General features: G+C 45.7%; 1 protein-coding gene across 1 annotated transcript in view; it reads right to left on the bottom strand.

The window, feature by feature from the left end:
• Nucleotides 1-2912: 2912 nt before the first annotated feature.
• The window catches only part of UNC79 (unc-79 homolog, NALCN channel complex subunit), a 159252-nt gene continuing 147420 nt past the window's right edge, over nucleotides 2913-14744 (bottom strand). The window contains exons 50-52 of the mRNA XM_045017008.1: nucleotides 10863-10940; nucleotides 5124-5165; nucleotides 2913-4303 (exon numbers count right to left, since the gene is read on the bottom strand). Of these exons, the coding sequence (XP_044872943.1) occupies nucleotides 4103-4303; nucleotides 5124-5165; nucleotides 10863-10940 (321 nt within the window). The 3' untranslated portion in view covers nucleotides 2913-4102. The remainder of the gene's footprint in view (nucleotides 4304-5123; nucleotides 5166-10862; nucleotides 10941-14744) is intronic.

Genomic DNA, 14744 nt, shown 5'->3' on the forward strand with positions numbered 1-14744 from the left:
GTCCAAATCACAAACTCACCAGGGAATCTAAGTCAAACTGGGATCCTTTCTATCTTGCCCATTATCACCAGTAATACAGGTTCTGCAACCTACATTCTGCCCTCAGTCACACCTGTGCACAGTGGAGTAATTATCTCCAAAAGGTTGCAGGGGGAGGGGCAGAGATACTTCCCCTCCCCCCGGTCATGAAATCCCCCCTGCACTGCAACCCCCTGAAAGAGTTCCAACACAAGTGCCTTTCACTCACCTTCCTTTAAACAAAAAACAAAGATGCCTCCTCTCACAGTGTTTACTTTGCTCTGCTCTTACCTGTCTTCCTCTGGTGCTGCCTTTGGTTGTTCCTGTCCTGAGTGTAGCAAGCTCTAGGTGCTAAGCTGAGTTTCAACTCTCCCACTCCGCTACCTACTTTGTCTCCTCTCTCCCCTACAGATTTGTCTCTGTGTGAAATCTTCTCACTCACCTGTTTCACACAAACTCCCACCATGTGTCCTCCTCGTCCTCTTCTAAGCCACTTCTCTCTCCTCTTGCTTCTGAGACGCTCATCCCCCAAATCCCACCCAGTCTCTTTTCCAAGATCCCCCTCACGATTGCCCACCGCATCACTTCCCCAAACTCACCTCAATCCCTCTCTTTCACCCCATCACTCACCCTCCTCTATATCCTGCCATCTTCTTCCTTTCCCAATTCCACCGAGAGCTGCCCCTTAGACCCTTTCCCCCCTAGTGCCTCTCACTTCACAGCTGTCTCCTGGTTAGGGTTCCCAACTTCCAAATTTCTTAAAACAGCTCCTCCCTGCTGGTCGCTCGTTCACTCCCCCCTCCCCGGGACTCACCTGCCGCCTACAGAGCTGGGCTGGGAGCTGATGCAGAGCCTGCCTGCCCAGAAGATACAGATAGGAGGTGGCCCCAGCTGAGAAGGGGCTGGCACAGGTTGATGACATGGTCCCACCCCGGCCCCTCCCCAGCCCCATATCCAGGGCCAGGCTGGCAGGGACCATGGGACAGGCTGGCAGTGGCATTTGCAGGCAGCAACTTCCACCTCATTCCAGCATCCCTGCAGGCGATAACCAGATTTTTGGTGTCCGGTCAGTACTTCTGACCAGACATCCTAGAAGTTCTCCTTCAACTGGACTTTCCGGTTGAAAACCAAGCCCTTAGCAACCCTACTTCTGGTGCCCGTCCCCCCCATAACTGCCCCTTAGTGCCTATGTTACCCGCCTGCCTCCCCAGTGGTGTCCCCTAGCATCCATCTTGCCCCCACAGTGCTCACCCCGCTGAGGTGCCCCTAGTGTCCATGTCAACCCAGAGGTCCCCCCCAGTGACCACTCCCACAAAGGTACCCCCCGTGTCTGCACCCCAGAGGTGTCCCTTAGTGCTCATGTCACCCCCTAATGCCTGCCCCTCCAGAGGTTCCCTCTAGTGTCTATGTCAGCCCATAGTGCCTGCCCCCGTAGAGGTGTCCCCTAGTGCCCATTCCAGCTGTCCTCCCCTGGTGCCTGCCTGCCCCTCACAGCTCCTCCCTGCCTGTCCCCTGAGGGAATGATTGCTGCATATCCAGGCCCCTCCGGCTCTACAGCAGCTGCGGCCAGGGATGCACCCTAAGGAGCCCATTTCAGGCACCAAACCACAGCTGGTTCCTGTCTATCCTGCAAGAGGAGATGGCAGCCCTGTCCTCCTGCTCCTAGAGCTTGTAACAGCTGATCAGCACCCTGCAAGAGGAAAAGGGGGGTGGGGAGAAATAGGATGCCAAGCCCAGCTGCACTAAGCACTAAGCCAGCTTTCCCTCCCTCCCTTTCATAGTCTGCCAAACGTTGGAGGAAGGCATTGCTGTTCCTCCCCCTTCCCCCCGTATGAAAGTTGGGGCAGGAGATGTCTTCCAAGCCTCCCTCATTACACCCATTATCTTCAATGGGGATACAAAGGTATAAACTATGCTGTTGATAATGCACCACAGGGAATGCATTTTAATACAGTCAGATGTAAAGTTATACATCTAGGAACAAGGAATGCAAGAATGGGGGACTCTAGCCAGGAAAGCAGTGACTCTGAAAAGGATTTAGCAGGTAATTGTGGATAAATAACTCAATATAATATCCCAGTGCCGCGATACAGTAAAAAGGGCTAATGCAGTCCTTGGGTATATAAACAGGGAAGCAGCGAGTAGGAGCAGGGTGGTGATTTTACCTCAGTATATGGTATTGTGAATCTGATACTAGAATAGTGCATACAATTCTGGTGTCCACATTTTTAAAAGGATGTTGGAAAGTTGGAGAGGGTGGAAGAATCCAGGATTGGAGAAAATGCCATATAATGAGATATTTAAAGAGCTTATTGTGTTTAGTTTATCAAAGAAAAAAGATTGAGAGGTGACTTGATTACAGTGTGTAAGTACCATCATGGGGTGAAAATCCTGGGTACTAAAGGGCTCTTTAACATAGAGGGAAAAGGCAGAACAAGAACCAATGGTTAGGCATGAAACTGCTCAAATTCAAATTAGAAATAAGGCACACATTTTCAGCGCTGGGATGATTAACCACTGGAACAGTCTACCATCTCTTGATGTTTTAAAATCAACACTGGATACCTTTCTGGAAGATAGTCTTTACCCAAACACAAGTTACGGGGGGTGAAATGTAATGGCTTGTGATGTACAGGAGGTCAGACTAGATGATATCCTTGTCCCTTCTGGTCTTAAACTCTATGAATCTATGAGGGAACCGAATCTAGATCTCTCTCTCTCTCTCTCAACTGTGTTGGTTCTGCAAGGCTAATAGGAGAAAAAGAAATAAAATTTTTACTCAAGCAATTATTTTCAGGACCTCTCTCCCCCTCCAAAGGAGCTGGGGAAAAACACATTAATGCTGAGAGTGGTAGTAAAGGGTATGTTTTTAATAGGATTTTAATATACAGCTTACATGTTTATGTATTAGTATTCTAGTCAGTGCATTACAGTAATAAATATGAGAGATATAATTTATGAATCAACAGAATTAAATATTAATTACACAAGGTGATAAATTCTGGTCTTTTTAGGAATTCACCAAAAGCCACTGAAGACAGTGAAAGTCTTTCCATTGACTTAAATGGGCTTTGGCTCAGTCCTTTAATGCTGTTAAAATTAATTTGTTATTAAACAAACTTTCTATGCAATTTTATGCCATAGCTATAATTTATCATCATCATAATGCAAAAGTTCAGGACCAAACCTGCTCCTACTGAACTCTATGGTAAAACTTCCCTAGACATGAAAAAGAGCAGAATTGGGCTGTACATTTTTAATTGCACTGTATACAAATATTCACATAAGACTAAAATAAAGTATTCACACAACTAAAGAGGTTTCCATGAAGCTTACAGGAAAGTACAGCACAAAAATCAATGAAGTGAAAAGTAACTTTTTCAAAAAATAATAAACCATACTTGATAGGTGTGGTAAACATTAAACAAAAAGACGAACTGGCACAGTTTAACAACCTCATTTCTAAGTGTGCTTTGTAATAATGCTCCTCCCAAGCTGCTGTTTTTCCAGAACATAATGACAAAAAGCCTCACTGTAACATAACTGTTTTACAGTGACAAATTTTATTGCCTCGCCAACTGTGAGTTTAAAGAAAAAGCTGTAGAAAGGATCCCAAAGCACCACCACCCTTTTTTTTTTTTTTGGTTATCATCCAAAATAGCAACATAGCACTTTCACGCGTCGGTGAATACGCACTAGTCTCATTTAAAAAAAAAGAAGTTAATTAAAGAAAAATGATTTTTGTTTTTGTTTCAAAAATAATATAAAGAACCATTTCAGAATCAAATATTTCAATGATTAGAGATATGTTTAGCATGAAAGATAGAGCCCGACCCTGCAAACATTCTTGATAGCAATCTCAATGACTTCACTGGGCCTGCTCGTGTGAGCAATAATTTATATGTGTGATTACGGATTGGCAGGATCAGGCTCTTAGCTTTGCCCTGCTTAAGCTTTCGCACAATTGTCCTAGGCTAAAAAGCAGAGATAAAGTACTAATATATACAAAAATGGGCTTTTATCATATAGCTTTAACCCTTTTATTGCTAGACCAAAAGTGAGGATTTGGAACAATTTACATAATTCATAGAGGATAAAACTGAGATGCAGCTTCAGATGACTGAATTTCCACTTGAGCCATTTTAAACTGGGTACACTGTAGCCATTTGCGGAGTGCGGATGAGCTATTGTTCATTTGTCCTGACCCTTGTAACATCCTCAGGCTGTAGTGGTTCACGTTATTCTGAATGGCTTGAAGGCGCAGTTGGAGTCCAGCAGATAAATGCTATTAAAACCAGCAGAAGGTTGAGTTTCTCTCTTTTATTTAATACATACATTAAATCGGGATTATGTAAGATTTTTTTTGCCAGGAGCTGATTTTGGGAGGGGAGGAGTCCCTCTGCATGCCCCACCCCCTCCATCCCAGGTCTCATTCTACCTAATCTCCAACCACCGACAAAGATGTTGTCACAAGAGGCATTGATTTCAGGCCAGCATCCCTCAAATCACTACATTCTCAACAGCAACTTTATAGTGGAGCTTTCTGCACAGCCTTTATTCCCATCCACTCTGGACTGACAGGACCCACTGGTACACCTCATCCTCATTTCTGTCACAAACAAGGCCACTTAGCACTATTATCATCCAACCAGCAGACCACAGCAGGTCAACATCAGGTGCTGCAGAACTGAAAGCCACTCCCTGAATCAGGGGTTCTCAACCTGTGGATCGATGTCAGGGGGCTATGACCACCCTGCTTTGCTTAGCTCGTTAGATGGGAGTTGGGAGGGCTTCCCATCTAGATCCTAGTTAGTTATATGTAAGTCATGGGTGGCGCAGTGTCTCAGTACAGAAAAGGTTGAGAACTACTGTCCTAAATGATGCCTCTGCCCATTCATATTTGGCATATTCAATGCTGAGCAACTGATTATCCCCAAATACCAAGCAGTTTGCATATTATAACAAGATGTATGTTGAAAAAATAATATGGAGTTTTTATGATCTATTGTCAGAATGTTGGGAGCATGAGTCTTATTTCTAGCGTACATTCAAAGCACAGAACAGAAATACCAACAAGCATGAAAGAACAAGAGAAAATAACTTACCTTTAGATTTGACTGAATCATTGGCAACCACATGGGTATTAGCTGTACGAAGAGACAACAAATGTTTTGTTAGTTTACTATATGGGCCTATGAATCTGTTCCAGTTACAGTGAGTCAGAGCAGGGTCTGTCCAACTCATTTAGCCCTTTGAATGGATGGTGACACATGCTGAAAGGGCTCATCCATAAATATGGAAATGTCTCTGTAAAAGATGGGCACGCTGGACATGTGGCATTCAGAGGTTAAGAAGCCAGCTTTGATCATTTGTATCCTACTTTACAATAAGGAGCAATTACTGGTACTATTTTAAGGCAATGTTGATAGTTTAAAATAAAAATCCATTAAAAGGAATATTTCCCTGGAGGTGTTTTCTTAATACCCAGGTGAGCAGGTATTGGAATGAATGCGGTCCAAGCATTGCACAAAAAGGTGCACACTGCTGCAGATGTTGAAGAGTGAAAAGGATTGAGGCAGAAGTTCATGATGATGCAGAACATTTTATATTCTGATCACTGACCATTGTTTTACAGGTCAACCATCGCAGGCATCCATGCTATACTCACACATCTAATTTAGACCCAAGACCTCCTTTCACCATATAGCACGTATTGCAGACAGTGAGTTGGGTATCTTAGTGCTGGGGCAGTGGAAAAGGAATTTTCCCTTCAGTATGCCAAGCAGCTGTGGAGTTGCTGTGCAGCTCTTACTGCAGCCCTCCATGGGAGGGATGGGTGAACCCATGTAGCAGTGGATCTTCCAGCCTCACCCTTGCCTTGCCATGTTGTAATCCCTCATCTCCAACTGATCTCTGTGCATTGTCCTAACAGGAGCCCTCCGTGCACCCTACTCCCAAGAGATAGAAGGCTCACTCATCAGGATGAAAAAGTAACTCTTAGGCTCTGACCTATGCCTGGATTTCTTTTCTCCAGGACAGCGCATCATCAATCTGCACTCAGAACTCCCATTGACTTCCCTGGGCACTCTATCTTCAGAGCAACTGTAGGACCAGGGCTTCGTGTGGTCATACTCCAGACACCAACAGAGTAGGGGAGGCAAGGAGGGATCTGGGAATCCATAATCCAAGAGCTGATATTTGTTTCTGGCTATATCTCTTAACAGAACTTTTATTTGAGAATAACTTTACATGACAAGCCTACGGAAACCATTTCTATCCATGCTCTCCAATATTAATTTAACCACTGGGCATATTGTTCTGAAATGCTTCTCCAAATGGCATCAGAATTTGCAATTTACCAATTATGCTACTGAGAGTTGTAGGTTAAACCTAATCAGTATTGACAGCATTAGATAAAGCACCATTCCCCCTGTTTAAAGAATGCTAATTGTTTCTCTGGCTGCATAACATAAATTTCAGTGCTGTTTTGCTAGTGGATCATATGCAGCTCTGTCAGTACTGATTACTTGGTCCACCAAATAAAGAACCATATTCAATCCTCTGCTTCTGCAGGCAGATGGATGCCAAAACAGATGGAACCCAGCCAGAGAATAGGGGAGCATTAGCTCTGTAATCTCCTTCGCTGGGACCTTGCAAAAGCTCCTCCACTGGAGCTCTGATGACTCAGGTCTATGTGGCATTTTTGAGAGGCAGAAATAGGACAGCTAAAAGAGCACCCACATTCCATGGCATGCTCCCCCTGCTAACCTCACAGACTTACCACTGGAAGTCTGATCAGGAGTTCATGCTGCTCCTATGGAACTAGCCAGGGGCAGAATGTTTCCTGCTAAAGGGGAAGGGAAGCTGGTCGGAAAGCTGTGCAGAAACACAGGATCTCTTATGTACCCCAAGAGCCACACAAGATTTAGGAGGACTGAACCCTCTGCCTTGGTGGGGGTGTTAGAGGAGAGCAAATCCTCCCACTCCTCGCACTGTCACCTAGCTGGGTGGAGGAGGAAGAAATTGAGTTGGAACTCTTGGATTTTTTTCTTTCCATCTCCCAATCAGGCTTTTCTCCAAAAGGGGGAATATGGCTTAAAAATCCAGCCAAAAAGTGCTATCTGACAATAAAAGGGAGCAGCTCTATCCCAGGGGGAAGCATACACAGCACAAGTGGGTGGGGAACGTAACACCAATGGCTAAATGTAGATGAAATCAGGACGTGGAACTCTCACCATACCAGTCAAAGAGGAAGGGGAGTTGAGAGAAAGTGCTGCTCCCTGCCAGTGAGATGAAAGAAAACTCCTCCTCTGCTTTTAGTTTAGGAGGATCTGCAGTCCCCTATCTTGCTCTACTTTCCCTGGCTTTACCCTCCCCACAGCTCATTCCTAATAAGGTTCCCCACCAGGTCAGCATCCAAGTAAACACACTTCCCATAATCCACCTGGCAACGTATGACCCTCTTGACTCCCCGTTGTGGTGATCATTACAATTACACATTTTTCCTGTGTCTGCTGTGATGAAGTTGTACAGTGGCCTTCTTGAACATTTTAATCACATCTGATTCCCTATTTAGAATAAGAAATACAGCAATAAACTTAATTAATGAAGACAGTAAGTGTGCAGGGATTAGTGGCAACCACTGTGCTAAGAAGGGGTGGGGTTGGTGGTGGTGATCTGATTTGCACAATGCAGAAAGCTCAGGAAAAGGATATTAAGAATGTGCTGAAACTGAATAAAAAAATAAGATTATTTTTCACTCCACTCTCTCCTCCTTACCATTCTTTAGTGATAACTTATTTTTGTTTGAAAGGCTTACATCTACATAAAGGACAGGTGCTTTGAAACATAAAATATATTCTGTCCCCTACACTTAATTACCAACAAGGTCACGGCAATACAAGATTTTCTACATTGTCTGAAACATAATAAAAAACAACAATCAGCCAACAATCAGAGAGCTGTTATCTTTGCAGCCTCTTCATGTAGGTTAGGGCCGTGAAGATTCAAGTCTTCTCTGCAACCAGTTTCAAAGCTGATTTGGGGTAAAATTTCTTGTTTGTAACTCAATGGTTTTCAACCATTTTTCATTTGTGGACCCCTAAAAAATTTCAAATGGAGGTGTGGCCTCCTTTGCAAATCTTAGACATGGTCAGCAGACTCTTAAGGGTCTGCGGCCCACAGCTTGAAAACCACTGCTATAAATTATGGAGGTGCAAGTCATGGCTCCATAGTTAAAGCTGAGCTCTGAACTTAAAGCAGGGATTCAATCTCTTTGGAATGTTTTTAAAATACAGCATATCCTCCCCACAATTACAGAACTTACTTTTAAAGTAGAGATTGAACACTAACACAATGCAAAATACTGTGTTTCTACAAATCGATTTAAACTAATCTGGGACTTTAAACACGAAAAAGCCTTAATTATAAACATATGGTTAATGCATGACGTCACTGCAGGGGAGAGTTAAGGTTGTCTGGTTGCCCTATGCATTTCCAAACCTTAACATACTTGGATTTCTTTTAAGCTTATCTCGAATTTCCTAGATTTATCATGCTTGTTTTTGCAATAATTACAACATCCCTTAGTGTATTTTACTATAAATTACTGACACATACGCTCAATCTTAACTCCATTGTACATACTTTTTGCTTGGGAATTTACTGCAGAATTTGTGCTTTAAAATCCACCCTGGGCTTCATAAGATCCTGATTCATAGGTGCTGAATCAGTCCATGTCCTGGGAACCCTGTCCATGTTCCATCCTGGGACAGCCTTGCCTACTTTTAGGGCCCCGGCCTGCAGAGCTGAGGTACTGAACTGAGCTCTTTACCTTATTATAAATCTGAATTTTAACATTTGCTAATAGAACCTGAATCTTTTCAAACCAATCTGCCTCATGCTCAGTCATCCATTAGGAAGTGAAACGCTATCTCATTCAAATGTCACCCCCGCCTAGAAAGGGTCAAAACACCCTATTTACTGAAGGGAAATACCTGAAGTGAGGCAGTGAGAGAGTATGTCTGAAATCTTTTCAGAAATTTCATTCTTTGATTGATATCATCATGCAGGGAATGTTTAAGTAGCTCTCCACAATACTACAACAGTATAACTCTATCAGCCATTAATTTTAAAGAAGGCATGGTAACAGGGGGATTGCCTTTCAATTTTAGCTATTGTGTTACTGCTGGACACTAATGGTATGTCTACACTGCAACATAAGTCTGTGCTTGAACCCGGGCTCAAGCCTAACTCCCTCTTGGGTCTACACTGCAATTGTGCTAACCCAGCTTTTGGACCTAGGGTCCCAGGACCCTGGATGGTTGGAGGGTCCAAGCTCAAGTTAAGCCAGGACCCAGGGTCTGAGCCCTGTTGCTTTGCAGTGTAGATGCAGCCACACTTGACTCAGGACCTGGGAGTCGGCCAGACATATCCCACAATTCCATGGGACAATGGCCGTAGTACTCTCTATCCCAACAATCCACTGTATTGAAAATGGAAGCCATGCCCCCTTTGTAAATGGCAGCAGCTCAGCGTTAACCCAGTCTCTCATGATCACCAATCTGCAAGCACACATTCAGAGAGCCTCCTGGGTTTGCAATGGAGAGCGAACAGATCAAGTCTTTGGCAAAGTGAGCTGCTTTCTGGTAACGTGCAGGGAGGGCAGTAAAGTTTTCCCACAGTGCATCATGGTCCTAGTGCTAGAGCAGCCACATTTTGGGGGGATGGGAGGGGATGCTAGGGAGTCTGGGATATGGTTACTTTCACTTGGGTCTGTGCACTGCAATATGGACACCAGAGCTCTAGGTTTCAACACAGGTTAGAAAAGTCTTAACGTAAGGTCAAGCCCAGGGTTCCCTAACACGGGTCAGATGACTACAGTCCCATTAACCTTGCGCTTACGTTGCAGTGTAGACATACCCTAAGAGGCTAGAAAAGAACAACACACAGTGGCTTGCTCGAATGCAATGCAACAGCTCAAAATACAAAGGAACACAATTCATCTAGACTTCTAGGACTAAGGACTGCTTTGCTTGCTGTTATTTCATCTGAAAACCAGCTATCCAGAGGCCTAAGTGGGAAAGCATCTATAATGCTAGAAGACTTGACTTAGCCTGTGTAACCACCCCAATTCTTTTCATTTCTTCTTTGGTTTGGCTTGTTTTACTCAGATCAATGCAGGGAACACTGTGGTCATCCACAAGGGGGAAAATACTGCGTTGTTTAAACTTTGGACCAAATGCTGCAGGCCACTGATTTCCAAAGGAGTTTTGCACAAGCAATGCAAGCAGGACTTAGCCCTGGACTGGTGAATAGCCTATGGTGCTTCCCTAAAAGAATAGGATTCACCATCTAATTATATTCAGTTAAGGAAGAAACACACACACACACAGGCATTTAATAAAACCAGACGTTATTCAGGCACAAGTCTTGTGTTATCTCCCTGAAAGAATTTGAGTGCCAGGACATAACCGTGATCTGCAAAGGAAGCTGTGTGACACCAACATTGTTAGGAATTAGAGATTGGTCCAAAATGGAAACTTAAAATCCAGATTTTGAATCCTGCTCCTTGCAAAGTTCAGGGGTATCTGAATGCAGACTTTGGCTTCATTCTGTTCTAGAAACTAGGAGTAAATAAGATACAAAGTCAAAATTCAAGGGCAGTTTGGGCTCAGCGTTTTCGTCTGTGCCTCTATGTTAGGGATTTTACTCTTTTAATGTTGTAAATTCCCACACTGCCTGTTAACCTCAGCCCCTTCTAGTTTCCTCTTCTAGGAAATCTGGTGGGAAAAAAGGTCCCTACGAATCCTTAAAGAAGTATTCACAACATGTGATTCACATACCTTGACAAAGATAGTGGAATTGCATTCTTGTAGAGCCTCCATTAAACTAATCACATGTAGACACACCATTTCCACCATCTGAAAGAAAAAATATTAAATAAATATCCAGTGTAATAATATTGTGAACACAGCAAAGAGTCCTGTGGCACCTTATAGACTAACAGACGTATTGGAGCATGAGCTTTCGTGGGTGAATACCCACTTCATCGGATGCATGGCCCCACACACAGCCAACAGTCCCTAGGGACAGTCTCACTCCATTTTCTTGGCAGCCACACTGGGACATAAGCTGTATGTTTTGTAACCACTGACATTTCAGGTTAAATATCACATGATGACATGGGGGACATTTCTATTTACTAAGTCTTTCTCTGATGCAGCAGCACCTATCTGTTAGAGTGCTCTATATATTTTGTTTACCTCCTATTGCACACCAAGACAAACTGTCTTCAGTTTTCTTTCTCTCAGTCATTGTTCCTTCTACATGTCCCTGTTGGGTAGTTCTCATCAATCACTGAGTCAGAAATTGGTATTTTTATTTACTGAATTCCTTTTAAAATTAACAAAGATCAGATTTTATTTTTTCCATCTGAAGGTGATTTCTTGTTCTGAATTGGCAGGGGGCCATGAATATATAATTCTTGGATTTTATAGCATGAAATACGGCATATGCAAATATTAGCTTTTTGGTAATGTTTTATGTTCTGTAAATGCACAGGTACAACAAGACAAATATCTTGAGATAGCAGTGAGTATTTGCAGTGCCTGTCTGAACTATGCATGGATTCCCCTATATAACAATAAATTTAGCTTTTCAGTATTGCTTGTCTTCTTCGAAGAGCTTTACAAACACTAACTAATTGAACTTCAAAATACCCCTGTGAGAATAAGTATAATCCACATTTTACAGAGCAGGTAGTCAAGGCAAAGAGTTTAATAACTTGTGCCAAGGGCCACAGAATGACTCATTGTTAGAAATGAGATTAAAACTCAGGGGTTCCCAGTCCCACACCTTTCCCCTTAGATTGAGGCTAGTCAGAGATAGAGGTCGCGCAGAATTCCAGTTGACTTCACTAGGAGTTCCAGGTTTACAGCAGCAGTTCCCAAACTGTGTTCAGTGGACTACAAGTGGGTCACAGAGCACTTAACTAGTAGCCCATTGATGCGGGCTGGTCACCAGGGGTGAGCTGAAGCCGGTTAGCACGAACCCGTTGTTAAATTTAGAAGCGGTTTTAGAACCGCTTGTTAACTAGCTTCCCTGGGAGGGAAGCTTTGATGGGCTCTGCCTGGGAAGCCTGTAATTCCTCCTCCCGGCCACCGGGGGGCGCTGCGCTGTGCTGCGGGAGCCATGTGAGCTGCCTCCTGGCCCTGTTGCTGCTCCTGCTCTTTGGACCTCTGGCCCTGGGGCTCCTGCTGCTGCCCCGTGATTCCCCGGCTGCTTCCTGCTGCTCCCAGCCGCTCCCCCCCCCGTGTGAGTATCTGCGCCCCTCCCCCACCTTCCCTGCCCCCAGCCACCCCCTGCCCCACCCCCTGCCCACAGCCAGCCCCTGCCAGCCCCTGCGACAGCCACCCGCAGCCAGCCCCAGCCCCCAGCCAGCCCCAGCCCCCCCACCTCCTGCCCACAGCCGCCCTCTGCCCGCAGCCAGCCCCAGCCAGCCGCTGCCCACAGCCACCCCCCTGCCTACAGCTGCCCTCTGCCCGCAGCCAGCCCCAGCCCCCAGCCCGCCCCTGCCCCCCCCACCCCCTGCCCACAGCCGCCTTCTGCCCCCAGCCACCCCCAGCCAGCCGCTGCCCACAGCCACCCCCCTGCCTACAGCTGCCCTCTGCCTGCAGCCCGCCCCTGCCCCCAGCCAGCCCCTGCCCACAGCCGCCCTCTGCCCGCAGCCAGCCCTTGCCACAGCCAGCCCCTGCCCACAGCCACCCGCAGCCAGCCCCTGCCCCCAGCCAGCCCCTGCCCCCAGCCACCCGCAGCCAGCCCCTGCCCACAGCCAGCCCCTGCCCACAGCCACCCACAGCCAGCCCCTGCCCACAGCCGCCCTCTGCCCCACCCCCTGCCCACAGCCACCCGCAGCCAGCCCCTGCCCACAGCCGCCCTCTGCCCGCAGCCAGCCCTTGCCACAGCCACCTTCTGCCCGCAGCCAGCCTCTGCCTGCAGCCCCTGCCACAGCCACCCCCTGCCTGCAGCCAGCCTCTGCCCACAGCCGCCCGCAGCCACCCCCTGCCCACAGCCACCCGCAGCCCGCCCGTCTGCATCACCTGCCCACAGCCAGCCCGTGTCACTCCCTGCCTCTAGCTAGTCCTGCCCCACGCCCCTATCTGCAGCCAGCCCCACATCCACTGGTGCCCTGCAGTTCCCAGGGCAGTAACCCTGCACACCTGCTTTAATGAGGGGGGGGGAGGGAGCAGCTGGGACCCACACATGTGCACACCCTAGAGTGACCAGACAGCAAGTGTGAAAAATCGGGACGGGGGTGAGGGGTAATAGGAGCCTATATAAGAAAAAGACCCAAAAATTGAGACTGTCCCTGATCACCACCCCCACATGTGAAACGGAGCTCATTTCTAGTTCAGCCCCATCTTTTTAAAAAAGAACTTTAGGTAGGGTTAAAATACATCTGTATTTTCCTGGACATGTCAGGCTTTTCGGTTCATAATCACCTCCTGGGAAAATATGGATGTATGGTAACCCTATTGGTACAAAAAATACATGCTGTCGCACATCCCTTAAATCAGAACTTTTTATAGGGAACCCATTGTTAAATCAGAACTTTTTATAGGGAACCCGTTGTTAAGATTTTGGCAGCTCATCACTGCTGGTCACCCAGGCTTCTCCACATTTCCAGAGGTTAAAATCACATTAAAGGACAGCTATACCTATATTAAGTACTTGCCTAATGTGACTTTAATGTAAACAATTGCTAGTTGGCACAAAAATATTCCAACTGCAGTCCATGTGACTGCAAATGAAATGGAAAATGCCCAAACATAGGGGGAATGGGAGGTGGTCTACATGCTCATACGTGAGCAGGGAGGTGCTCCACAAAGCAGTCTCTGCATAAATAGGTGACCCACATTCTAGAAAATGTTGAGAGCTACATGCTTAGAGGACCTGGCTATATGTGAGGAATCTCTTTGTCTTGGGCCTAGAATCAGAACCCTCAGAGCCAAAGCCAACAATTACCATTTCAGCTAACGGAGAATATCCATCACATTAGTAGAACCAGAAGCTCATGACGAGTCTGGCAAGTGAGAGACAAGACCGCTATGTACCTTGCCCATCTTAAGCAAGCTGTCAACCCTGAGCATGCAAACAGAGAAAGCTATTATTCTAGCACTGTGCATGCTTTAGGGCCTGAACCTCTGAGGCACTCAGCAATGGAAGTCAATGGGAGTTTAGAGCACTCAGCACATATCAGGAGGCACTGGGCAATTTGCATAGCACTGGGTCCTTAGTGAACTGCACCTACATCCTGCACCTGCATGCTAAGCAGTGGAACTGGATGAATAATTCGTAACAAATAACTAATTGAACAAATTTGGCTCATTTTCTGTTTGTGAAATGTCTATGAACAGACTGCGGTCTTCTCAAATCATTCATTACTCAAAACTATTTGCTGAATGATCTCTGTGGATTATGCTTGCTCAATAACTTCTTTGCAACCAGTTAACTGTGAGAGTTCAGTATTGATCATTTGAGCTGTTTTGACTGAACAGATGGATCACAGGGTAAAAACTCAAACAAATATTTACAGAACCCTTCTGAAGTATGTGATCACTTTTGCTATGCAAAGTCAGGAGCTCTAACACTGAACAGCACTGCGATCCAATAGAACTGACTAGCACTAAGATCCTTGTTCAGATCCCCACAGGGTAAAATTATTA

The sequence above is a fragment of the Mauremys mutica genome, chromosome 4, assembly GCF_020497125.1.
Source record: "Mauremys mutica isolate MM-2020 ecotype Southern chromosome 4, ASM2049712v1, whole genome shotgun sequence".
Lineage (NCBI taxonomy): Eukaryota > Metazoa > Chordata > Testudines > Geoemydidae > Mauremys > Mauremys mutica.